The 27,666-nt window shown below is 37.7% G+C and overlaps 1 protein-coding gene across 1 annotated transcript in view; it reads right to left on the bottom strand.

The window, feature by feature from the left end:
• Positions 1-11,109: 11,109 nt before the first annotated feature.
• Positions 11,110-27,666, bottom strand: part of WDR36 (WD repeat domain 36) — a 32,904-nt gene continuing 16,347 nt past the window's right edge. The window contains exons 16-23 of the mRNA XM_056513953.1: positions 26,854-26,933; positions 23,155-23,262; positions 21,711-21,808; positions 20,529-20,671; positions 20,068-20,184; positions 19,757-19,838; positions 17,406-17,593; positions 11,110-16,055 (exon numbers count right to left, since the gene is read on the bottom strand). Of these exons, the coding sequence (XP_056369928.1) occupies positions 15,906-16,055; positions 17,406-17,593; positions 19,757-19,838; positions 20,068-20,184; positions 20,529-20,671; positions 21,711-21,808; positions 23,155-23,262; positions 26,854-26,933 (966 nt within the window). The 3' untranslated portion in view covers positions 11,110-15,905. The remainder of the gene's footprint in view (positions 16,056-17,405; positions 17,594-19,756; positions 19,839-20,067; positions 20,185-20,528; positions 20,672-21,710; positions 21,809-23,154; positions 23,263-26,853; positions 26,934-27,666) is intronic.

Raw genomic sequence — 27,666 nt, 5'->3', positions numbered from 1 at the left:
AAAAAAAAATTCAACATTTGTTTTATAAAACTGAAGAGCCTTCATTTGCTGAAGTGTGCCCACTTCAATTCCCTCTGATATCTCCTATTGTAGTGAATGCATTCAGTATCAAAAATGAAGCCTGTTATCCAGGTCCACAAAAGCCTACATCAGATTTCCTTTTTCTTTCTCAGACAGTATCTCAGCAATGGTGAAGTCATTAGTTTTTACAAGGAAATCCAATTCCTTCACATAGCTAGAAAGTATAATGAAAATATCATTATTCAAACATGATGATGCTTCCACAGAGGAAGAGTGTCTGGACATTGTCAAGACTAAGTAATTGCTCCTACACAGACTCCACCAAAATACACGAGTTTTGCCCCTGAGGCTTTTCTGGTACTAAAGGTAAGGACACTGAACAGGGACAGAGTGCTGTGAGAAAATACTCAACAACTTGCCTTTTTGAGTAAACACCAAACATCAAAAAGACTTGTTTCTGCCTTTGAGTCCATTCAGAATCCATGACCACACTCTTCACACACCTCACTCAGCATGGATGAAAAGTGCCCCATTCTGTAGAAGGGGCCGACCACCAACACTCCATTGTTACATCTTTGTAGAATTTCAACATTGTTTTATGTTCTTCCCACTTGCATGGGATAGATGACAGTCTTTTAACCACCTGCCATCAGAACATTATTTCCCTGTCTATAATTCAGGAGGCAAACATGAAAATTGTTCAGGAATCTTAATACGAATTGAACTTGACACTTATGATCAAGAGCTGGCAATATAAATTTGCAACAAACTATATTCTTGTCTGGTCTGAGTCAGGCCCAGTGATGCTTCCACCAATTCCTGTAACAGACATTGCTGGGGAATATTTTTCTCTCTGACATACTTGATCTTAAACAATCTAGGTTACTGGGAAAAGAATGAGCCTTGGAAGGCATCCAAACTACTCAATCATTCTGACAGTTATGGAAGTCCAGCTGCTGGAAAGGTTTTACAAGAACTAAATGTAACTGCTCTAACAAGACATGTATAAGCACGGTATGACGCTCTGGCACAGAGCAGTCCACCACCTCTGTGTGCCTAAGTATGACTTGCATATAGAGAAGGATATTTCCTTCTCGTCTGCCACTTTGTTTTTCTCATTAAAAAAATCCTTGAATTCCTGGCAAAAGTGACACACTGAGCACTGATTCATTGATGAAAGAACTCGGGAATACATTACCGGTTTATTTCAGGCACTGAGAGATGGTGACAGATCTGAGAAAAAAACTGACATCTTTCTGTTCTAGTTTTGCATGGAACACAAGAAAACTCTGCTTTTCCACAGCCCCAGTCTTAACTGCAAGCTTTTATCTCTTTTCAACTTTGTTCTTTCTCGTTGTCGAGAAAATCCACAAACGCCATAGGTTTATGTGTAAAAAGAGGACAGAGGAGTATTTCACCTTTATTCCAATAAAGAAAGAAAGTCCACCGGGGCACTCCTCCGTGGGGTTTTCTCTCTGGGGGTTCTGGAGGATGAGCTTCCTTTTATCCTAAACTCCTGGCTGCATGTTGGCTTCTTCCTTCCCCCTCTGCCTGAGGCACTAGGAAGGTACCGCCTTCCCGAACCACCTACCCCATATCCCTCATTGAACCTACTGTGTTACCCCAAAGTTCCGAATTTCAGGCTTGTGCAGACCCCTCAGGAGCCGAGCTGTAACAAACCTGCCACCCCAGGTTAGTAGGGACATTAAGACCCATTTCAAAGACGTTAACACCCATGCATTCACTCATCCAATTTTTGTGAAAACATTAGCAGGTATTTCCTCTCATTGTGATCCTCCTCATTTGTCCTTACAGAAGTGGAACCGATCATGGGAATTAGAAAGACTTGAGGCAGCTCAAGCCACTAAACAGATAAATAGATAAGATGAGCAGCCCAAAGAGCCACTGAGAACAAGTACTCTTAATGGGAACAGGCAAACAATACTCCGTAATTTCCATTAGCTCTGGGTCAGCACAGAATGTAGCATAATAAATGTCATATATAATTTATCAGTACCCTGCATTTGCTTTACAGTACTTAAACATTAACACTGAATATGCTTTTTAAAGTTTGCACAGGGCCTCAGGGAAGTTACCGAGTCTGCAAACAGTGTAAGAGATCCCATTAATTTGTATAAACACTTAAATGTGTGTGCAAAACTGAGAACACAATAAACTACTCATATTCTGAGCAATTTTTCTGCCTGTTTAAGTGTTAAACATTAGGCCATGCTTTTGCAACAGAGATGCTCCACAATGACAATCCAAGGCCAAATACACTTCAGCAGCTGCCAGTTTACCCTATACAATGAGGGACAGAAAGAGTGTTTCGGTCATGGCATCACAAATGAGGCCGTTCATTTGCTGCCAATGGCTCTGAAAAGAACCTGCAAAAGCACAGTCTGCATTTCAGAGGGTCAGCACAACCTGAAGACCTGTCCTCCTGTGCCCATATTTCATCCAAAGCTCTGTTTAACATAAAATTTCCAAAGGAAAACAATGTTATTTTGAAATGGTTTCCCTGCAATGAAATGGAATTGAGATTTTGGAGTTTGACAAGCAAGGGCATATTATTGACAGAAGGTTGATACACTCTGAATAAGCTTTTGTTTTTTAATCCAGAAGTGGTAATTGTTAGTTCATGAAGTACCTGAAAACAACAATTTGAGTTAGTTACCTTCACTTTGCTACTTTGTGAGTTTTTATGTTTGTTTGCTTGTTTGCTTTTTTGTGGGTTTTGGTTTGTTTTGCTTGGGTTTTTTAAGATATTCTTAAAAACTAGGATTCCAGAATGTTTGCCCATGTTTTCTTCCCAGATTAATTGTTAGCTTGCTAACTAAGAGGATGATGCAGCCAGCAAGTTACTCTCTGATGTTTGCAGTTATCCCAAGCTGCCTACAACTCAAGAAATAATCAGTCTTCATGGATGTTCATGAAAGCATTCAAAACACAAAGTAATTGAAAATATTTTAATTTCACAAAAAAGACTACCTCCACTGTTCAGCGTTTATACATACCCATATCTACTTTGAATAGGTAGAAGTTTTTCCTTCCCTATACAAGGTCATCTTTTCAACTGCTTCTGCTTCAATTTTACCCAGATTGAAGAACTAGAAAATCAAGAGGGGGCAAGGGAGGAGGCAACCCAGGTTGGATAAGGATTAATCTCTGCTCTTTTTCAGTGACAGAACTAAGGGAAATAAAGTAGAGTTAGTAAGAAGCCTGGCTCAAATAAGCAAGAGGAGGCATCTGTAAGATCTGAAACTTCTTGCCTTGGGATACTGCAGATGCCAAAAATGTAGATGGGTTCGAAAGAAGCAAGGAGGATTCACAAAAGACAAGTCCATTGTTTGATATCCCAAAACAACTAGAAACCAGCTTTGCCTCTGATAGTTCATTAACTTCAAATTGGTAAAACTTGAGAAAGTGTTTCAGAGAAAGCAGATGTTCTTGCTGCGTTTCACTTTTCCTTGTCTTTTTTGGCCACTTCAGTCAGATTCAACAGAGCTGCATTTGTTGTTACAAAGAACTTTCACATTTTTTCCCTCAGCATAAAGCACAACTTAAAACAGAAGGTCAGATAAAAATATGATCTAATTGAAGGGTTTTTCCTATAGGTTATTTTTCTAAATAACCTTTTGGTTCATCACAACACAGAAAAATTTTCTCCAAGAAAATCTCCTGCTATGTGGGGACTTCTGGCAGAAGAGACCAACTCCCACAACCTCCTTCCAGGTATTTTTAGAGTTGTAGAGAGTGACTTCCCTTCCTGTGCTGTGAGACTCTGACTATTTGCTTTAGAGCCCATAAGTTATACCCCTGATATTCATAAAGTGATGGGTTGCAGATATACAGGACAGAGAAATAAAAAAGTGAGAAAGAAGGCCATTGCCATCTGCCTGGCTTTTTGGTGTTCTTGGTTTTCAGGACATTATCTGTGGATCCAATAGTGCAAGGCAGTATTAGAGAGGCCTAATATTTCACCTGAGTTTCTGGGTTTACCTGCATTTAACTTCAATCATACATGGACTAGATGGCATCCAAACCCCATGTCAGAATCCTTTGAACTCTTACCCCAAAACGAGTCACTATATGGTGTTCCAAACTTTTGGGCTACAAGACATACACATAAACAATTTAGTAATTAACTAATTAATGGTGCAAATGCCTTACTGTGAGTCAAACCCACCAGCCTTCAGCAGTACACACTTAGCAGGAGATTTTTTTGGATGAAATGATAGGAGAAAATAGCCATAGGCTGTGCACAGGGAAGTGGGAAGTTCAGACTTGATACCAGAAAAAAATTTTCACTGTCAGTGTGGTCAGGCATTGAAATAAGTTGCCCAGGGAGTCATTGGAGTCACCACCTCTGGAAGTGTTCAAGTGTAGAAAGAATGAGATGGCCAAGGGTCAACAGCACATTCTTTAGTCACTTTGATTATCCAGGTTCTCACCTTTGCAGGAAGAAAGGAGCAAGATAGAGTAAAGTTTTTAATAAGATTATAACTAGATTTCTTAGTACTCACATGACAACACAATGACTCATATGAGTGAAGTATATTGAGTTCACAGAGAAATTTCTCATTGAATTTCTGGACGGAATAAAACTCAGTGATTGCTACCTCTTCATTTATGAATATGAACACTATTACATGATCCAGTCTTATTAGGAGCCAGACTTGACCATTTATTATTCTTTTATTTTGCTAGGAAGAAATTGTTTTGGGTTGAGTTAGAGTAATGTGAAAGCATTTGATTGTATGGATAAAGTACTCTATGTAATGGTAATACATCATTCTATTCTCCCTATAAATCTAGAAGTGTTTTTAGGAGCTAACGCAGATGAGCCCTGAAGGTTTTTCCTGGAGATGGAGAAGATAGGTTGAGTCATTAGCAATTCCTGGGTAAAATGCTTGAGAAGCAATCTTCACAAAAACGAAGTTGGTCACACCATGGAAACAAAAATATGGTTTTATCTCTAGCCCAGCTTACCATGAATGCAGAAATCATGACTTTCATTACTCTTCTTCTTACAGTTCCAGTTTCCTCAAGACAGGACTGACTGTAAGGACTGGAGCTAAGAGTTGGAATTCTCTGTACTATTACTGGTCATCCTACTGACTTGTTAGAGGACATTCAGCAACAACAGGTGTTGCTTGATGAGAAAAGCAAAAGGTACCAAGCTAGCACCAAGTTTTCTAGGACTGGAAACCACAGCTGGGAACTGAATCTCTGTGTAGCACTCCTAAATAACAATATACAGATATTTTCACATGGCAGTATGCTAGATGGTCCATTTTCCTATAAGTCACACAGTTCTGACAACACTTACCTATCCATGGGTTGCTGTCAAGTTGCTGTCAAGCACTTCTTGTCTTTGAACCTCCCTCTGAGGAAGTGGAAATTATTACCAATATTATAAAATGAGTGGGTGCTGCTCAGACTGAGAATTGGCTCCTCAGAAAGTGGTTGCTAACAAAATAACAATGGAAAAAGAAGCACCTGCCTTTCAAGTCAGTCTCTAATAGGAATGGAAGCAGTCTGTAACAAAGGATAGTCGTTACAGTTTGAATCTTTGGGTGGAAATTTAAAGTACTCATGGAACAAACAAGATTTTTCCTTTATCTTAGTACAATCTGAGTAACAGTCCTGTCATTTTAGTAAGACACTCTCCCTTTTAGTCAAAGGAGAAAAGCATAACTAAACAATGCAAAGAAAGAATCTTTTTAGAACTACAGAACACAGACAGGAAAATGCTGAATTGACCAGATGAGTCCAAAGGACTTGGTTCATCTCTTCAAATTTCTGTAGGTCATATATGGAAGTGGAGTGAATACTGCAAGAACAATTTTACATAAACTGAGAGAGGACTGACAAACATGGTTGGAAATTTAATCAATTAATGCTAGTAAACTATTTTTCTGGTTGGGGTGTAATAGTCATAGTTAAGAGGAAATCTTGTGTCTTTTGACTGATTGGAAAAGGAGGAAAATTACATAATCTCTTAATCATGAAACTTTTAATTTTATTGGATTTAAAATTGTAATGGTTTTAATTTGTCTGTTGCTTTTCCAAATGTGTGTTTCCAATATCTTTTAAGGTTGGTATTTGTGGGAGGTGAAGTCTATGGCAATGTAGACTAATTACAATAGAACAACAGAGGCTAGGACATAATTTGAAACTGACAGTTGTCCTTTTCTATTTAAAGATAGTGAGTTATTTTGTTTAATGTTCTCCAATGCATATAAAAACAGTTACTTAGCTTTTCTGAAAGTAGTTCTCAACCACGATTAAGTAAAATTCAAGAACTTATTTAGCAATCTTGTCTTTGTAAGTTTTACGAAAGTCTCATTTAAAGCTTTTACCCCAATCTCTTTCCAAAACAACATACTATTTTATTGTGGAAAAACAGTACAAAATTAATTTATGGCCCATTATAAAAAATATTTTTCCTGTTATTACAGCAGGCTGTCTTGTAGCATAGAAGCCTGTTTCTTGTCACTGACTAGAGATTCACTGTAGATATCTCTAATCAACAGGAATCTGTCATTTTAATTGACAGTTCTCTTAGGACTGACAGTTATTAAAAGCAGACAGCTAAAACAGCTTAATAGTTACCTAGACCACAGCATCTCTTTTAGAACTGGAACCAGTATTTTAAAAGTATTTCAATCAGAATAACAAACAAAATAGTGGAATAGCATATAAAGCTGAACTTCAGAGAGGCTGCTGTTACCATTCTTTTACTGATGGAACACGCTAAGAATATTCTACCATCATTGGGTTTTGTTCCTTCTCCAGCATCAGCTTTCGACTCATTAACACTGACACTCAACTTCTGGGCATGAGCCCACAGCTCTGGACAGATCAATTAAAATGGGTTTATTTTCATCTTATTATTGGAACATCTTCATCTGATGCCTCAGTCAGTACATTATGTCTCTGTTTAGGCTGCCCAGGCCTATCAAGGAGATCATGGTCCATGTCAAAGTTGAGTAACAACCCACAGGGCCAACTTCTGGAAATCCCAGAGCTCCATCTGTCCATCTGTCTGTCTTAGTCCAGAGACCTAAGTGGAGCTGGGGTCATAACACTGTCAAGATTAATGGTAATGGTAACAATCTGCGGCTCCAGGATTTCCTTCTCCAATGTATCAAGATGATATATAAGCTGAGGAATGAGTATCTAAGCTGTGATATGGTTCTGCTTGAAAAAAACTGACCATTTTGTCAAAGCCTTTCCTTAGAGCATGAAAGGAAAAGGCATTCAGTGAAGAACAGCACCTCCTCAGTTATGTCAAAATAATCTATTTACATATGTATGATACAATCAAGAGTTATTCTTTAAACACCAGGTACTGGGCTCAGTTAAAAAGCATTCTTATATGCATGAAGTAGAGAATCTAGCATGGTAAGCCTTCATTAGCACATAATGTTTTCAGTATCATTATCCCTTAGGATTAAAATTTACGTCATTATTTCACTCCTAATATTTCACTGGTTTTTTTCCTTTCGTTTTGACAATTTCAGTACTTTTTTTCTTTCTTTACAAAGTAGATTATTAAATAGTTATAAATTAGGTTCAAAAATTGCCCAAGCTCACAGAAATGGATATTTAAATGAAAAAAATAATTTGTACCTTAACCTTCTGTTTAAAAAGACAAATCTGTTCAGGTCTTGACAGCCCCTAGAAACATTTAGTATATCTCACTAATTGGATTCTGTTGAGAAAAAATCAGCACGTTTTTCACATAGTTTTATCAAGTTAGTACTTTGGCTAATATCTTTGTATTTTTCCACTACATAATTTCTTTCTTTTGTCTTTTAAGATCTCAACACTGGCAATCACGATAGGCAGGCTCGAATCCCAATTTATATAGAAAACCAAGTCAGTTCTCAGAAAGGCAGAATTCCAGATTTGGCCTTCTGTTTATGAGGAATTAATTCTGTTTGGTCCTACAAAGAAGGCCAGGATTGCTACTTGCATATGATATCCTTAGTTTTTAACATTAGCCAGTTGAGCCCCCTTTGGACCCTGTGGCCCCGTCTAAACAGAAGGGCCTTAGGAATAATCTAAGGCATAAAGGTAACATCTTGCAGTCAATTCACTGTAAAGGCAAAGAGTGTGTCTACAGCTCAGCCACAATGCTCCCACAGCTAAGCAGGGAAGAGGAAAAATGTGAATGTTTGTCTTTACTCATTACTTTCAGCAATCAGACCCTTGCTTCCCTGCAGGTACACTGACACTACTTCATTATCTACCACTCCTCTCGTGTAAAATGATTCTCTGTGTTTCTCTCCTCCAAGCAGTTTTTGTTGTTGTAACTCCTGTGATATTCAGGTAATTTTTCATTAATTCTCGAGAGAGATGCTGCAACAGGGACAGCATCTCTAGAGAGAACATAGTCTCCAGGGCACATTCTCTTCCTGAGGACAGACAACCTTTCCTAGTTCTGATTGCACAAATTCTTTAAATCACTTCATGCATTTTCCTGACGAGAAATGAGATTTAATTGCAGTAAGCACCCAGCTCCTGAAGATACATCACAGTCTGTGTCTTATACAATTTGCTGTCTCCAAGCCTAAGCAGCAGAGTCTTTTTCCAGAAATACATTTCTAGATACCACCTTCACACTAAGAAAACTGCACTTTGCATCTTTTTCTCAGCTGGCTACGTGGTTTTTGTATTCTCTTTTAACAGTGTTTCTTGGACCTCTTACCATTCTCAGAGTAAGTGCACTGTACCCCAGGAAGATTCTTTGCTCAAGCCCAAATTGTGTTGCCAAATGGTTATGAAATAGTCAGGCTGAAGAAGCTATTGTAAAAAGAAGAAAAATCTATAGCTACAGCAGGAGACATAATACAGTGGTGAGACACAAAATTGAAACCTCTATAAAAGCAAGATGGATAAAAGGCAAGAACTTACAAAACAGCCAAGTGTGTTGTGGCACACACCAATTTTAGAATAATTTTTATCAGCCATTCACTTGAAATACTTTCAACTCGTTTGGCAGTCTAATTCTTCTACGCCTCAGTGCAAATCTCTTGAATGCCATTAGCATTATTCAACATTCTGCACCTAATTTATTGAGCTTCTTTGCTATGGGATATTAAACAAAATAATCATGCATTAGGCATAATTAGAACGTGACTAAATTAATTTCTGCAATGCTGATTATAACGGATAACTGCAAAAGTAATTCACACCTCTGTGCTGCAGAACCAATATGATGCTTAAGTCAGCCTGCAGTATAAAAGGTACATGGTACATAGGCTGCCATGAACAAGCACCATAATTTGCAAAATATTAACTGCAAGCATGCCTGTTGACTTTCAGAGTAGCAGTTTACAGTGTTTCATAATAGACTATGATAATGTAATCACAGACTGCTGTAATTGCACTAAATTTGATCATTAAATTCACAGCTCTTCCTTTGTGCACCCAACCAGCTATTTCATCCTAGAAGGCAAACACCTTAGGCAAGCATGAATTGTGCTCATGACTCTCTCTGCTGGTTGTCCATCATCATCTTTCCTTTGTGCACTGGAGATGGATTCCAAAAGCACATGCAGCATGTGCTCCATGATCGTTTTGGAGAATGAGGGAAGTTTGATGAACCAACGGTTCCCCACATCCTCCACTTCACCTCTGTTAAAAAGAGGCATAACAGCCTCAGCCCAGTTGCCAGGAACCTCCTCGATTCCAGTGCTGGGACAGGCAGTGGTAGGCAGTGCTCTCACATTGGACAGCATGTGTGCACAAGTCCTGTGCAGCCCCACGATTATAAGGTGAGTTCAAAACTCTGCACTCTAAAGTTTCGAACATATTTCTCCCCCATTGCTGGCAACTCCCTCAGAGAGGAGGTTGGTACACACTGAAAACGGAAGCAGGCTTTGCCTGTGGAGACTGAAGCAAAAAAAAAAAAAAAATAAATCAAGTATTTCTGCCCTTTCCATAAGCACCAGTGGGTTGTCATCCTCACCCACCAACACAAACGGAGCTGCAGGGATTTCTGTACAGATGGTGCTGTTTACTCTAGCACCATGAATAAACCATCTCAATTAAGCACTGATGTAAGCACTGCTGAAATAGCTTACATTTGTCTTGATTCTGTTGAAATGCAATTCTTCAAAAAGAACCAGGCAGGCATCCCTCACCCTTTCATCAACCCAAAGCAATGGACAAACACAAAGGTTAATCACAAATGTGAAGAACAACCAGCTGCACAACCCTGTGTGATCAAACCTAATGTTCAACAAAATATGTGATCTGACACGCTCTGAAAACACATTTACCTGGGCTTTAACCTTTGCTCCACAGGACAGGAAGGGACATGCTGCATTACAACAGGCTGGTGACTTTTCACTTCCAGCCATGCCAAACAGATGGAACATTTCCAGAGCAGCAGGAACATCATTGGCTCTAAGAAAAGAATGTCATGGCTATGGTTTTTAGTGAACTATACTTACAAAATCCTTTTGAGGCATGTGAATCTGAACAACCCTCAAAAAGTGCTTGAAGTGCTAATGGATGGAATGAATTGCAAAATTCATGTCTCATTCTGAAACCAACACTGGGCAACTTGAGAGACAGTAAGTGGTAGATCTTCAGCTGTGTAGTTGTAAGGGAACTACCAGATTGGCTATAGTCTAACAAAAAAGGGTGAAGGAATCCTCTGGATTTAAGTTAAGTAGGTGAGTTTCTTTTTATTTCCATATCTCTACAAAAATAGCAACTGAGTGAGAATTCTACAAGTGTTTTATTCTGCCTTCTTCTAACTTATTCTGTGGGTGATTTCAGGTAACTGCAAAACACCAAGGTGGTCTGATCCTTCAGGGTGAGGACCCTTAAAACACTCATAATCTAACAGTCATAGAGCCAGCATATCTTTTAACACTCTGGATAGTCAGGGAAGAAGTATGTAATTCCACTTAGCCACATACCAGCAGCGCACACATCAGTGGAGGGAAGTAATTTTTCAGAGACTGCTACTTAACAGCAAATTCTGTGATGTGCAGCAAGCATCAGAGAGCTCATTTAATCCTTCTGGGGAACACAGAATCACAGACCAGAACACAACAGCCAGGGTAGAAAAATCTTAGTTATTTTATCTTTCATTTTGCTTTCCTCAATTCACCCCAGCTTCACAAAAAGAAAAGCACAGGGTTAAGGACATTTAATGACAGCGTTTTGGCCTTCTCTAACACATACTGCAAATACATCCAAAAGTAAAGGAAGCCAGTCCTTGCACTGATTGGATTCCTCACCTCTAAAAAGGTACATTTAATGAAAAGATAATTTTTCATAAAACAAATAGCTCTTCTTAAGATACAAATCGTCATGTGCTGAGAAGATTAACGTAGGACACTCAGGGAACATCAGCTCACACCAACAGACAACACTTATGTTATAAAGAACTTATATTATATTATAAACCAGTTATATAATAGTGATCCTTAAACAATGCTAAACTCCTTAAACACAGTTTATTACAGAGTTCAAACATGCCAACAAATACCCTGCCTTTTCTAATCCATCTAATGCAAATTAATGTCTTCTAGTTGTAGGATTACAACATTTGCAGTATGACAACCTGCACAGATACGAGATCTAGTATTTTTCTTGAAGAAGTAAGAGTTAAATTTGAAATGTACAAAATGTTGAAGGGCTTCAAGTCAGAGTTCCACCTTGGCTACTGAAAAATGTAGCCAATGTAAACACTGGTATCCTTTTACTGTCTCTTCATGTTTGCATGCATCTCCTCATAATACCTCTATTTTTATTTGAACAAAAAAGGAAAGCAAAGACTAAGTTGAAGACTTCTTACAGTTCAGAGGAGAGCTAAGTTCACTTTGCAGGGTGTGAATCCACCCAGCAGCAAATTCAGGTAGCAAGGTCCAACTACCAGGCTTAGAGTCAAAACAAACATGAGTACCAAATCTATTTGGAAAAAATAACAGTCAAAGGAAAATAGTGGAAGTACAGAGATCTAACTTACAGGACGGCTGTGTACAGGAGTTGCAAGGGGCAGCAGCACCAAAAGATTTGAGAAAATCATGGTGAAAAGGAAGCACAGGAACAGAGGCTTGAGAAGAAGCTGGAAGGAGTGCTGTGACACACAGTAACAAGGACAATTTTAACAGCAAGCTGCTTCTCAGAGCTAGCTTAAGATGGCTTGGCATTGTGTAAGAATGCTAAAATCCCCAGTAGCTGCCCTGCTTGGAAGAAAGCCTAGAGTTAACAACTATATCCCTTCATCCATCTAGAATTTTTTCCACATCCTATTGCATATTCCAAAAGCATCATACTAATGTGAGTTCTTATGGGCAACATAAAGCCCAAATTATCAAATTCAGTTTTTAAGTGTGTTACTACTTGTAATCAACAATTTTAGACTAATATCACAAAATATTGCCCTTGATGTCTCAGGGGAAGGAAAAGTACAGGAAATAGCAGGTGAAATATCTACCTTCATCCACTACCAGGAGGAATTTATTTTTTATTTCTGAAGAAGTTTTTTATTAGTGGCAAGTTGTTAATCATTTTGATGTGGGGTAAAAAGGACAAAATAAAAGACCAAGAACATGAAGCAATCAGAACTACTAGTAGAAGACTCCACAGCTCTAATAATAGTAAAACACCCCTGAAATAGCAGTGATAAGTAGAAATTTTGAGAAAAAGATATAAGAATAAAGAAGCTAAGATATCACTCACATCTAAATACTATATTCTGAAGGAAGATAATGAAGTGTTCCAGGTGGACTTAAAGCACGTACATGTATGATATAAAAAATTGCATTAAACACATTGAATGAGGTCATACAGACTGAAAACATCATGTTAACTGGGCTACACATACATTGTTCACAAAAATTACCCTGATGTTTCTGATTTAAGAAGAATATAGACTGGTACTTTTTTCTTATGATTACATCAAGCAGACCAAGAAAACAGAGGGGGAAAAAACCCCCCTACTCTACAATCCTTACAGGTTTTGTACCTACAAATCTTGTACACACAGATTTAAACATCTGTGCCCAGAAAAGCTTCTTGGATGTCAGTGAAAAGGTAGACATGTGCACTCAGCAAAATAAAGTATGTCCTTCATGAGTAGAAACCATTTCACCACTGCTCTGAGGCAAAGCCTGTGAAGCATGAAGACTAGAGTACAATTGATATTTCTCACATTCAAGGAGGGGCATACAACATTAGAAAATAGCAGGTCTGGAGTATATAAACAGAAATGCATTATTCTCGTTAATTAAATTGCAGGCTCCATTACTACAGGATGTTGTGAAGGATAAATGGGTTCTAAAAGAGATTAGATGAACTCACAGAGAACAAAAGGTCTGTCACAGAACATTAAACACAACAGTCAGGCTACAGCTGGGTCACAGAGTATCTAATTGCTGTCTGCTGAAAGGTGCTGTGTTATGCTTGAGAAAGGGTCATTCTATACACGACCAGGCTGCTATACGACATCTCTTCCTTCCTCCAGCAGAATAGTGGGCTTGACAGAGCCTTCCTCTGATCCAGGATGAACCTTCTTTATCCACTCTTTCTTCCTCCACTGAGGCAGGTCTGCAAACACTGCCTTATTAACCTTTGAACATACTGTCTTTATTCAGAAAATTATTCTGTAAGATTTTCTAAAGGAGTTACTGCAAGGTGAGAGGTTAATTATGTATTACGCTAACATTTAAGGGATTTTGGACAACTTCAGATCAATCCAATAAATTGGGAGAAATGGGTTGTCAAGAACCTTATCACCTGAAACTAGTAACTCTGTGGTACAAAGGATTTTCTTAAATCTCAGTAGCAAACTTCGTAAACCTTGTGTGTATATGATGGCTTTAGACTCAAGAACAGTAGGTTCAGATGGGATATTAACAGGAAATTCTTCCCTGTGACATCGGTGAGACACCATGGCAGATTACCAAGAGAAGCTGTGGATGCCCCATCCCTGGAAGTGTCCAGTCAGGTTGGAAGGGACCCTGAGCAACCTGGTCTATGAAAGGTGTTTCTGCCCATGGCAAGGGGTTGGAAGTGGATGATCTTTAAGGTCCCTTTCCATCCAAGACCTTCTGTTGTTGCAGGATTCTATATTTGCAGATAATTTATTCCAGTACACAGGACTCAATAGGTTTCTACAATATGATGGCATTAAAAAAAAAACAGCTATACAGTACAACTGACCCACAATATTGCTTCAGACTTCTGTCAAATGCAATGAATCATCTTTCAAGTTTACTCACTGAAATTACATGTATTAGTTATTCTGCTAGTCTGAGTACGTAGCTTGAGCTCGTGAACTACTGCACAGGCCTTGTTCAGGAGATTCTTCAACTAGGAGGAAGTACTCTCAAATGGCAAAGCTCAAGATAATTTCACTCATGATGTCCCAAACAATACCTAAACCTTATGGTTTGAAACCTCAATATCAATTTGTAAAAAAACCTGTCTGATTTATTTTAAAATTCCTCAAAATAATGCTTTTTTTTCCAGTAATTTTTCATCTTTAAAAAAGAAACTATTATCATATGAAACTGGTCCTCCCAAAAATTTGTTTTTGTTTGTTTAGTTTGGTGCTTGTGAAACCTTGGGTTTTAGCTTTATATTTTTCAGACTCGCTGATGCTTGGTGTGTAACTCTGAAAATTCCTATTAGGTGTTAGTAAGTTCTCAGGGGAGTTAGACAAACAATCCCTCCTTTCTAGAGAATCAAGGACAATGGTACCCAAAAAGCATCAACAATGGCAAAAGGAAGGGGGCAAGCCAGGGGGCTGAGACCTCATAGTCTGGGGCAGTAGTTGGACAATTGACCCCAATATGTAGATGAACCAAAACTCATAAAAGTGTAAAAACTTGTGACTGGGATCTACCTTGGATTTGGTTTGGGTGTAGCCCTGGTCAGGCTCTTGCACTGCCCAAAGTGCATTCTTTCAATAAATATCTATTTTATTCCTTTTACTCTGTCAAGTCTCTGTTCCAGGCCAGCCTTTCCAGGCATCACTTGGGTTTTTAGGGGCTTTTTGCAGTTCAATAATTTTTAATAGAGCTGGAAATCTCTGCCTTCAGAAATAGGTATCTACTAAAGTGAGAAGACAACTGATTTTTAAAAACATCGTAAGGCAAGTGCTCTAATTGCAGAGGAACACAATTTTTAAATTACTTTGCTCTAAACTAATGTTAATAAAGTATTAACAATTCAGACATATTGTTTCATTTCTGCATCAACAATGACTTTATTAAGAACAATATAATATTTGGTCTCCTGCATGGAAGTTATATTCCCACATCTTTTTTTCCCCACAAATCATTTCTTCATTGTGAACTACATTTTATGCAGCCACAGAATCAGAGAATCATTGGATGGCTTGAGTTGGAAGGAACTTTAAAGATCATCTACTTTCAACCCCTGCCAGGGGCAGGGGCATCTTCCACAACACCAGGTTGCTCAGGGCCTTGAATCCAAATATCTGTCCATTGACAGCACAGACCAACACAACAAATACTTTAGCTGCACGTAGTAATTTTTTCTCCAACTGAAGTGAACCAAAAATAGGCAGTTATTTAGGCATGTTCTAAAATACTCTGCTATATGTAGATGTATAAAATACAGCACCAGTAGAAGCACTGGAATAGGATGGTGGAATCACCATCCCTTGGAAGTATTAAAAAAAATGAGTAGTCTGGCACTTTGTGATATGGCTTAGTGGACAGGGTGATATCCAGCCGAAGACTTGATGGTCTTGAAGGTCTTTTCCAACCTTAATGATTTTACAACTCCAAGACCCAGTGTGATTTTTGGAATCCAGTATTTTTGGTAATAAACTGTACTATTACTCTGAGGGAAATCTTATGCAGACAAAGCCCTGAAGTATTTCACAGCAAAGCACTTTTCATGTATGTTAAAACACACAGACTCTGATTGAAGAGAGCCCGCAAGTGAATCCAAGTTTCCTCAAGTTGCATTGACAATTTGGATAATTCTTCCATGAGTTTTGGCTCTGATGAGAGAATCTTAAGATGTAACTGAAAATGAAAACAAGCAGTAAGTGAAACAAATACAGATAAAAAAATTAAAAGACTGTTTTCCCCATTAAATTCCAATAACTTTGTTTTCAGGAAATGTCTCAAATAAGGAAAAAACTCTTTTCCTTCAATTAACTTCCTCTATTTAATACTGCCTCCCTTTTGCTAGTCTTTACAAGCCATTTTTCATGTACTAGATGGGATAAGCCAGCAAAATGTCTGAAATGAATATTTTTACTAGATCATCTTCTGGCAAAGCTGCTGAATCTATTCTCATTACACACTTCCCGAGAGGGTAACTTCCACCTCTTTCTGACCTGCATCACAAATTCCTCTTTAGGCTAGAAAGGCTAGACAGAAGTGCTAAGGTCAATCAGGATTATTATTTTAATTAACCATGTTGCACACATCAAGAAGAATGATGCCAGCACACATGATAGTGATAGAAATGGATGAGGTCTCCTTATGTGACAAACAGCAACCTTAAAGCAGAAGAAAGAAAAACCTTCTGATCTTGCAGCAATTATTACCACTTAATAGATGGAACATTTATTTTCTAGGCTACAATTTAAATCTAGTAGCCTTGATATTAAGCTTTAGTCTGAAAGACAGTAGGTTCAGTCTGGATATTAGATAAAATTCTTTACTGTGAAGATGGTGAAGCACTGGCCCTTTTATTACATGTGTCTGAATGTTTATAACAAGGTTTTGCAAGTAAACTGTTATTAATTGCTTTCACATGATTTCATAAATCAGAGCATCTTAAGCACTTGTACTTCAGAAGGGTTTAAATCTTCTGCAGAACCACTCTGTCTCTAAGAGTAACTGTTACCGTGCTTCAGTAGAGTTTCTAACTTTCTAACTTACATACACCCTGGAATAATTTCATTAGCTCTGCCATACCCAACAGGTAACACATGAAAGGCAGCCCACTGACATGGAAAGTGAAGTAGGTAATGCTTGCAATGTCTAGTGATAAATCCAACAAAATGTCTAATTTACTTCTCAACTATCATGTATTAAATTCTTTGTTTATTTAAGACATAGCATGACTTAGTTTAACACTTAACAATCACTAAGTTACAGATGTTACAAAAAAATAAAACCAATTCTAAGTAAGGAATACTAGAACAAAACCTGTCTGCCTCCTCACAACATTTTTTGCTTTGCAAGTTTTTCTTGACTGTTACCAAATGAGTTGACAAACCATCCAATACATTCAGCTAGACATTTTAAAACCAATCTCAACCAAAATCCCTTCAGATAATTTGAGCAATTCATAACTTTTTACTGCATAACTGCATGTTATTTTTAACAGGACTAACTTAAATTTTATAAGAAAACCGTTACCTTTAAAAACAGCGCCAGGTATGCCTGAGCGAGTTCAAAGTTGTACTTCTTGTTCAGCATCATCTCAATCATTCTCAGAAAGCTCAGCATCACCTCCACTGAGCCACCACCTTCCGGGGCCAAACCCCGTAGCTCTACCTCGATATTAGATGGCCCCAAGGCTTTCAGCAAGTCAAGTGGAGCTTTATCTGTGTTAGAACATCGAGGGACACATTATCAGCAACATCTGCAAAACAGAATCTAACAAGATACTTCACAAGAAAGGCTTATTCTAAAATTCTTAAACAGTGGCTATGAATTTCAAGTTTTTACTGTTTTCTTACTTTCTGGGTTTCAACAAAATGTCTCCCTGTCTCTAAATTACTGTCCCACCACATACTGGAAGTACAGATGCACTTCATTTGTAATTGACAAACATAAATAACATCTTTGTATTTGCTTCACTTTTTTCCCTCGTGTCTTTTAAGTTAAACAAAATTTCTAATTAACCACATAACACTGTCATTTCACATCTCTTGGCAGAAATAATGCACATACTTGAGATTTTGACCTGTTAATTGTGAATACACTCTGAAAGACAGAGAGCACTACTTCTACTAGGCATCTTTACTCCAGTTGACATTAATCAAAACTAGAGATCTTCTAGTGCACCTAATACAATTATTACTTTTTTTTAAGTGGATGCCTTATGTTGGACGATGCTAGGGGAAAATCTTTCCATAGTAGAAATACATGCAATTTACAAACTTTCCTTCTCTTCACAACTAATTCTTCTCAAGATTTCTACCATCATACCTGATGACCTATGAGGATTCCATCCATTTGCTTTAAAAATGAAGCAGCAAAAATTTGGTTGCAAATGCAACTGATAGTTATAACATTTTTTACTGTATCTGATTAATATTTCTTTTGCTAAGAAGACCAACTTCATGATAACTAATGGTGTTGGGCATTTAACATTCCTCAGATGGTATAAACTGGTATTTGATTACTACAGAAAATCATTAGCTATTTTAAACATAACTGGTTTTATAATAAACAGATGCACTAAATATCTTTTTTTATTACATTAAACAAGCAAAGCATGGAACATGTAAATTGATACACATACAACATGGAAAAGATTGCAGCTCAATCTATGTTCCACAGTCCTCAAGTGAGGTGCGAAACCCTGTTTTCATCCCAACAGTAAGCCAGGATGGTTTCCAGCAGGATTCTTTTTATTTGGAGGGCCCAGTCACCTTTACAAGAGATGGTTGTAACCTAGCAAGCAAAGAGCCATGCTCCCCATCACCAGCTTGCCCAGCCAGAACCACGAGGCTCCCTGGATCATGGCTGTGGCACAGTCCTTGGAGCACACCTGTCTTACAGTGGAGGTGGCCGCAGGGAGGTCCCCATGCCCACTACCACAGTGCACCAGAGTGCACTTGCTCCCTGGATTCACCTCTTCTGACTGGCTCTGAGGCACTTTAATAGACACTGTCAATCGAAATGCTAAAAATGAGGCATAAGAACACACCCCACTGGTGACAGATAATGAAGCTCTGCACACAAAACATTTCAAGTGCACATGAATAAGCTGGTTACCTCAAGAGAGCTGAAGCAGGGGCAGAATTCCCAACAGAACTGCTTTGTGGACAAGCTACTGTCCATTTACATTTCCAAGTCAGCTCTATTAGCAATAATTTAAAAAAATCTGAGTTTCAATGATTCTGTAGCATCACAAGATAAATATGAAAAACAGCTGGTACATTCCACAGGACATTTAAGTGACTGACTTCCAAAACAAACTGAATGTTCAAAGAAATCAAACACCTTATTTTTGTATTATTTACTTCTTCTAAAGCTTTAAATTACACGGCAATGAATTAACACTTTAAGTTTGCTGAATGTCTGATGAAGTAGCCCTTGAAAGGAGAACTTGCTATGCACATTATGTTCTTCCTGTTCCAGTGAATCACCAGACTATTCCTTACCAAATCAATCCCTTCCTTCTTTCCTTCCTTTCCCTACTAATACTAGATATCACCTTTTCTGGGTGATATCATCACAGATTTTAAAAAAATTTTAATGATCTTAGGAATACAACCTTCTTTCTCCATAAGGGTTTTAGCCACAATTGCAGACAAGCTGCAGTACCAATGGATCTTTGATGCAGTCTGGCTATCTGTGTATTAAGTAATTTTCTTTGCATCTTATACGCTACTATACATACATACATATATATATATATATATATATATATCTACTCATACTACACCACATATGTTACAATGCTGACATTAGAAATCACATACATATCAAAATAAAAGCAGCATCAACATTTTAAGTGAAATATTTTGTTAACTTACATTCATTGGTGCTCAGGGCTTCTTCAAGATGAAGGTAGAAATCAGATTTCTGCACCAGTACCCCAAGGTTTACCACCTTCGACTAGACCACAAAAGCACAGCAGTATGTCCATGAATATGCAAATACATTTTTACAACTCAATTAAACTATTCTTCTAATGAGAGAATAAGGCTTTGAGAAATAAAGCCATAATGCAGTGAGTTAAAACTGGTACTTTAAAATCTAGTGATTTAACCCAATACTAAAAAGCATTTGAGATTTCTTTTAAAATATACTACATAAACATAATTATATTCATTCTTGTTTTTACCTGTGTATCATTTTCCTCCTCTGGTAAAATGTATCGGGGTATAAGACCAGGAAGTGTTGGGATGAAGAAAGGTGCCGACTTTGGAACTTTTGGTGGCTCTTTTGGTTTATTTTTTTTCTGTTGATTAGATATTTGAATTAAAATCATTATCATAGTAAGAGCATGTGGGAATATTTTGTTTGTCAAGAATTTAATTTTTAAAATACTTTGAAAAACTCTAAAGACTAACTGAAAAGTAAATATACAAGTCTTTTACTACTAACAATGAAGCTACTATCCAGCAGAAAACCAGCCCCTCTCCCAGATCCCAGGAACTGTGAAAAGCACCACATAGACTTCTACTGCAAAATCTTGAAAAATATCTGAAAAGCAGGATGAAGTTTCATGAATAGAAATTCGTGCCTATTCACAGAAATAGGGCAAATATACGGATGTACATATTTTTTGCACAGTTTCAGTACCTTGATAATATCAAGGTTGAGGAGATTTTTCCATCTTGATTCCGGTAACAAGGAAAGTGTCACCAGCTGCTCTCCCAATTGCTCAGGTGAGACATATTCTATCATTTCATCACACGGCTCTTCATCTCCTGACACATCCACATCTTGCAGAAACAGATATCTTTTATGAACATTCGTACTCCACATTCATTTTTTAAAAAAATCAAGCCCAACACTTTTATTTATTTTGCACTTTTTGAATAATAAATGTGTAATAGTTATAGACATAGGTGCTAACATAACATAGAGCTGAAAAGCTACAGAAACACTCTGTATTACTTATGAAATATTAAATTATTTTAAAATATTATAGCAATATGCAGAATTTAATAAGATTTGTCTATTTTGACTGAAGTTACATAAAGCAGTTTACAGTTATTGAAGAAAATGAGATATTAACAGTAATCCATTGTTCTAACTGTATAAACATATACACAGTAATTTTAGTTCTAAACTACAAAACTGAAAATCTTTGCACGATATTCACTACCTCATCACAACCTCTTCAAAGGTATGACTGAAGTGGCACATAAAAATGAAGAAAATCTCAACATTACAGCACAATATCCCACAAGAAAATTCATATCAGTCACTCGATTTTCTCTTATTTCCTGTATGGACTTGACCAAACATGTCTACTTTCTTTTCTTTCTGTAAAATATTACTTGGCTAAAACAATGAATCTAATAGACAAGCCTGAAACAACAAAGGAATGTAACCCATTATGAGCCCTTAGCATCTAAATATCAACTTTACATTTACCAAAGACACAAAGTGGGTTAAGGCTTTCAACCAGAATTATTCAAAGTTCTGGGATGAATTCCTGTCTCCCTAATTTAATTGTGTAAAGCAAGTGTGTGCTTATTAAAGCAGCCATCATCATGAGGTATTTTTGTGGCCAATAGCTAGGTGTGCTTCTCCTCCAGATGGAGATGCAAATGCAGGCACTCCAAATTTGGGCAGACAAGATCCCCATCTAGAGGACTTCTGATGCACAACCACTTATATTAATTTAGAAAAAAAAATCCACTTAGGCCTTTCTTTCACTGGGCACAGGCACATGCCAGGTCAGCTGAACCCAATCCTTCATTGCAATGAATCTATGGCATAAAGCAGGGAAAAATAAAATACACTGAGGATTACCTTGCATGGGGCAGGTGCTGGGGAGTGTCACCAAAGATGGCTCATAATCTGCAGGAAGGGGCCGTAATGACACAAGTGAATACAAAGAACGGTTTGACCTGAGAAAATAAGACAGGCATTTTAAAAGCCATCTCCAGATAAATGAGAACAAGTACTTCAGAGACAATTTACACTGCAGTCTAATACTGCTGCAGCATGGCAATTCACCAGGCTCTGCTCAAGATTAGGTCTCAGATAAGCAGGAAATGAAGTGTGGCAATAGACTCACCTGAACATCTGAAATATAAATGTTACGTTCAAGTATTATTGCCAAGAACATAATTGCAGGTTGCAGGACCTCAGTGTCTTGAAGTGAGAGGCCCAGAACTAAACACAGAATTTGAAGTGTGACCTCACCAGCACCCAGTACAGGGGCAATAATGCCCTGGTCCTGACAGCCAAAAAACCTGTGCCAGTGTTCCACCACCCTCACAATCAAGCTCTTCTTTCCAATGTGTAATGTAAACCTATTTTCTTCAGTTTGAAGCCATCCCCACTTTTCCTGTCACTCCAGGCCTTTGTCCAAAGCCCCTCCCCAGCTCTCCTAGAACCCCTTCTGGTCTCCCCAGAGCCTCCAGGCTGGACACATTATGTACACCACATTATGCAAACATAAATGATTCATCCTGCTTTCACAGGATTTTAGGATAATACTCTTCGCAAATTTTCTTCAGGTTTGAAACATGCACACAAATAATTCTAGCAAATTGCTTCTTCTGTTAATATAAACCAGTGCTAAGTAAGAATATCTGCTGATATTCACAAGGAAGAACTTTTACTTAACCACAGGAAGGGCTAACAACTGAACACTCCTCAGGCAAAACTACAGCCAAAACATATAACCTTAAATAATCTGCCAACTGAATGGGAGAAAGAACCAAGCCATTTTAACAGTGTGTTACTTCAGTACTGGCCCTGAACAGACACTTGCTTTAAAGCTGTATCAGGAGGAAACTGAACTAAACCACATTTTACTTCTGTGCTCATTTATCACTAATAAAGAGAAATAATCACAACTTTCATATACTGCTCAGAAGTCTCAGGCAACACTGTACAGCAGGACATGAAAAGCACTTGAGAAAGAACCCTATTTGAACAAAGACATTTCAAAGTGGTGGGAAAATGGAATCTAGGAAAAACTTTACACACGGCATAACAGGAATTCTTAAGAATAAGAAACATTTTGGAAAAAGAGATCATTTAAACTATCTGAATAAGTAATTTGACTGTGGAAATTTCATGACTTACGAATCAGAGCAATACAGAACACCTGTCCTAATTAGAACCAGAGAACACAAAACACTGCAGACGATACTTCACAGGGCAATTCTCTATTTGCAATTAAAGGGATTAAAAGAACTCTGTCCCATCCTAAATTCTGTATAGAAACAGATTACATACTCACCACAGATAAATTCCAAGATCATCCACATGTGCTGAAGCCAGAAAATCTCCTGTAGGGGACATACTAAGGCTCACAGCTGCAGAGTCTACCAAAAAACAATCTATGAGACTATGGAGAAAAAACACAACAGAGAAATTATCAGCAAGGTACACTTGTTTATCTGCACACATCTGAATTACAGCTGAATGCAAACAGACCAGCAGAAGTAGGGACACAAACCAGAGTAGCAGAAATATCCAAATATATTATATATATGCAGCAAGTGAACAGCACTGTGCCACAAGCCCGTTGTCTCTACAAAATGATAAAAAATTGGATAAAGCTGGCCCCTCCTTAGACATCCACACCCTGAAGAAAACGTGATGAACCATTCAACTCTTTATGCCTAACACAAACCTTTTACTGGCAATAAATTCTCCACTTCCAGTCAGCCCCAGCTGCTCAGACTGACAATTCACTCTCTCAGCAGACTTCATATACACCTGGTTAATACTAGCACCTAATGTTTCTAAAATAAAGTATGTACTGTAGAATGTGAAGTTTGATTATCTGCACCAGTTTTGACATTACCACATCTTCAGCCTGATAAACCATTCCTTGATCATTTTTTCATGATTGCAGAAAATTGAAAAAATGCCATGTAAAAACAAAAGTTAAAATGCAACTATATTATTATGCAACTATTTTAACAAAGAGACATTTAAGTTCTAAATGATGCACACGATGCACACTTTAACAGACTTCCACTCAAGCCCAGGTTGACAGCATTGCTTGCCACTTGCTGAAATACAAATTTCAGTTATTTCAAATTTCAAGTGACAACTACTTCACCAAGAGAAACAAAAAGAACATATGAAGAGTGAATACTTTGTTCTTGTTTACAGCCCTAGAGCCCTGTTCTGTTCACTAACCATAGAAAAAATATTGATGTAACACAGCAGTTTAAAACTTGTGGGATGTATTTTCTTAGATACTGAGCACTCCTGTGGTGGTTTGAGAGAGCATGTCAAAAATAAAAGCCTTTTCTCCCTGAATAGAGTGTCTTACTCCCTATGCATGTTCTGAGACACATGTTGCAAATCTCAGGTAAGACAAAAATAATTTGTTGCTTTTAATATAAAATACATGAACACTAAACCCATAAATCCCAAACTTACATCAGGTACATTTTGTACACAGTGCACAATGGCAAGAAAAACTTATCCTAGATACTTCTTCCTAGTTTCAAATCCATTTTTTTATGACAATCCTTACCTGTAACTGAGAAATTCTGTTCAATAAATCAACCAAAAAAATTCCGAATTTCCAAAAGAAATTTAACAAGAAATTAAGTTTTTCTACTTACTGAACTTAAATAATGATTAAAATTACAGGCTTGAAAGAAAGAGGGATCAATCTACTATAGGACATAAGATACACTTTTAATTTTTACACAAAAAGCTAAATGAATCTTGCCTTGTGGCTGAAGGCATTTACCTTTATGCTTCCTGCCTAACTGCAAAATTGAGACAATGGAAAACAATGCTGAGCTCACATTTAGCAGGTCTCTTATGCTGTTTTTCTCAAGTGCTCCATCCAACTATGAACAGTCAGTTCATATCCCTGATTCCTCAATTAATCTATGCAAGCTGCACAACAGAAAGAAGTATCTGCATAATGCCAAGGCTCCTGCTTGTAACTTTCTTTACACAAATTCGAATTTTTTTCCCAGTTTTAAGAAAGCCCTATGTTAAAAACCCACACTAGGAATACCTGCATTACACTACATAAGGACAGTTAAGCGCCACTCCCAAGTAACAACAGATGTTCATTTAATAGACAGTTGGTAATTTTCATAATGCTGGATTCTAGAAACATGTTCTCCATCATTTTATAAGAAAAATATCAAAGCTGAGGCTTTAGAACACACAGTTCATGAGATATTTTTTTCTGTTTATGAGCCACAGAAGTAAAGCAAGCACCAGGCCTTTAATTAAAAGCTGTTCCTCCTTTTCAATACACTCCTCTGCCTATAATTATGGGAAAACTGCCTTTACTGGAAGAATAATTTAACCTAATTACATTTAAAACCAGTGTTTGTCATTTAGCTGCCTAGACTTCAGCTTGACCTGAATTTCAGAGACAAGAGACAAATATTTAATTTTTTTACATGTAAAAGAAAACTGCTGTCAGAGTGCTTTTAAAAACATTATAAATGGATTCTTATTCTTATTGCAAAAAATTATGCTATTGAAGAAATGAAAAATAGAAGAAACTGATATTAATTAATGCTGCAAATTTTTGTAGGCACATTACTTTGAAAGGGAAAGAGTGTTGGAAAGACAAAGACCAGAGTGCTAATTTCCTTCTCATTTACACTGGAAAGATGACACTTAATGTCCATTCTGTCCTATTTTAGACTAGTGACTCTCATCATGAAAGAACAGGCCAATTGTCTGCTGTAATGCAATGCACTTCTGGTAGTAAAATGAGAACTTTTATAGTATACAATATTATTTACCAAACCATGTCAACAGAAATAATCAACCCAAATTAAACCTTTCAGTTCCAGGCACAACCCCCAGAGCTGCATGCTGCACAGCACTACCTTAAATCACAAAATAAACCCAAAAATCTATCTGATGTGCTGCTGAAAGAATGCACTGGCAGAACGCAAAGTTATTTCTCAGCTTGTTTTTTTCCTGAGCTCCTGAACTGCTTGTGTGTACTTGCCTACTTCTCAGCCAAAATTTATTCTGGGAGAAGGCCACTCAGAGTGGATCACAAGAGAGTATTTTTGGCAGTCGCAAGTACAAACAAATTAAAAATATAACTGCTGTAAAGCCATATTGTGTTGTTAAAATGAATGTAAGTGAAAACAGGCTTCTCTTGACAAAACCAACTGGAGGACTGCATCCAGCTCTGGGGCCCCCAGCATAAGACACACATGAAGTTACAGCCGCTCCAGGAAAATTATTCAAGGCCTGGAACACACTTCCTAAGAGGAAAATGAGAGAGCTCTGGTGTTCTTCACCCTGTCTCCCTGGGGGAGACAACCTTGTGGCCTTTCAATACTTAAAGGGAGCTTACAAGAAACACTGAGAGACACTTTTTAATGGGGCCTGCGGTGACAGGACAAGGGACAGCAGCTGTGAACTGAAAGGCCATGGGTTTAGATTGGATCTAGGGCAGAATTTTTTTATGATGAGGGTGGTAGGGCACTGGAACAGGTTGCATAAACAACTAGTGCACGGCCCAGCCCTGGAGGTGCTCAAGGACAAGCTGGGGCTCTGAGTAACCTGACCTAACAAAAAAGACTCCTTTCCACATCAAGACAGCTGGACTAGATCTTTGCTTCCAACTCCAACCTCTCTGTGATCCCATGAACACTTCAGCATATCACAGTGCAATTCACCTTAGGCAATCACTTGCCCTTCAGATTATAGTGCTGCTTCCAGACAAAGAACAAATTCACATTCATTCACACAACATGGAAATTCCAGGTATCATCAACAAATCTTCAGAACAGTGTTATTTTGTAGATCCAGAAACAGACATGCATTGCTAGCACTGGACACAATTAAAATAGTGGGCACAGTAGCTATATCATGTGCAACTTCAAATATCACATCTGATGACAGATAATCAAGCCAGAAGGCTTTCTGCCATTTATCAGAAAGGGGATTATTTCTTTTACTCTATGTTTTTAAACTGACTCACCATCCAGAGGGAAGGTCCCAAGTCTTAATGGAACAGTCCATTGATGAAGTTATCAGCCAACGACCATCAGGACTGAAAGTCTAAAATAAAATAAAATAGCCAGTTTAATGGAACAGCCAATAAACGAGTCTCCACAGGAAGCCCTGACAAGATTAGACTCCTCCCTAAAACCTGGTTGAAATGGTATGGCCATAAACAAAAACTGATAATATACTACTGAAAATGAGGAAAGAATAAAACCAGAAGCTTTTTAAGAACACATTCAAACATAAAATACAGGCTAGATCTCACTGTTAGTCAAAGCACTTCAGTTCTCACTTTTATGTTCATGGTGGAAATGTATTTCTAAGCACAGATTTGAAAAAATCAAGTAAATACTATAGCATTTATAAATAAAATTGAAGCTAAAAATTATTTCAATGAACACTACAGTGAGTTATTACATAAGATGTAAATAAGGAATTATCAATGTGCTGCCTAATCTCTGATCTGTTTTCAGCGTGCTCATCTTTTCTATATGCACAGCTGAGTCTTCTGCACAATTCAGCTCCTCAATGCAGTCTTCATTCTTCCCAGCACTTTGTTTTGTTTGACCCCCAAATCAGCCTGTGCAAAGTTATAGCTGAATCACAAAGCATGTTAAAAAGTAGATGGCAATTTGATCACTTTACATTTTCAAACTAATATGGCTAAAAGTGCTCTGGAGATGAACTACAGCTTTACTGCTCACAGCTGAACATAATACCCAATGATTTAATACATGCAGAGAAGTCCACCATCTGCAAAATTTGCTATGTATCTGTATGTCACCTG

The sequence above is a fragment of the Oenanthe melanoleuca genome, chromosome Z, assembly GCF_029582105.1.
Source record: "Oenanthe melanoleuca isolate GR-GAL-2019-014 chromosome Z, OMel1.0, whole genome shotgun sequence".
Classification (NCBI taxonomy): Eukaryota; Metazoa; Chordata; class Aves; order Passeriformes; family Muscicapidae; genus Oenanthe; species Oenanthe melanoleuca.
Note: the sequence above shows the minus strand (reverse complement) of the source record. Positions and strands in the feature narration are given on the sequence as shown.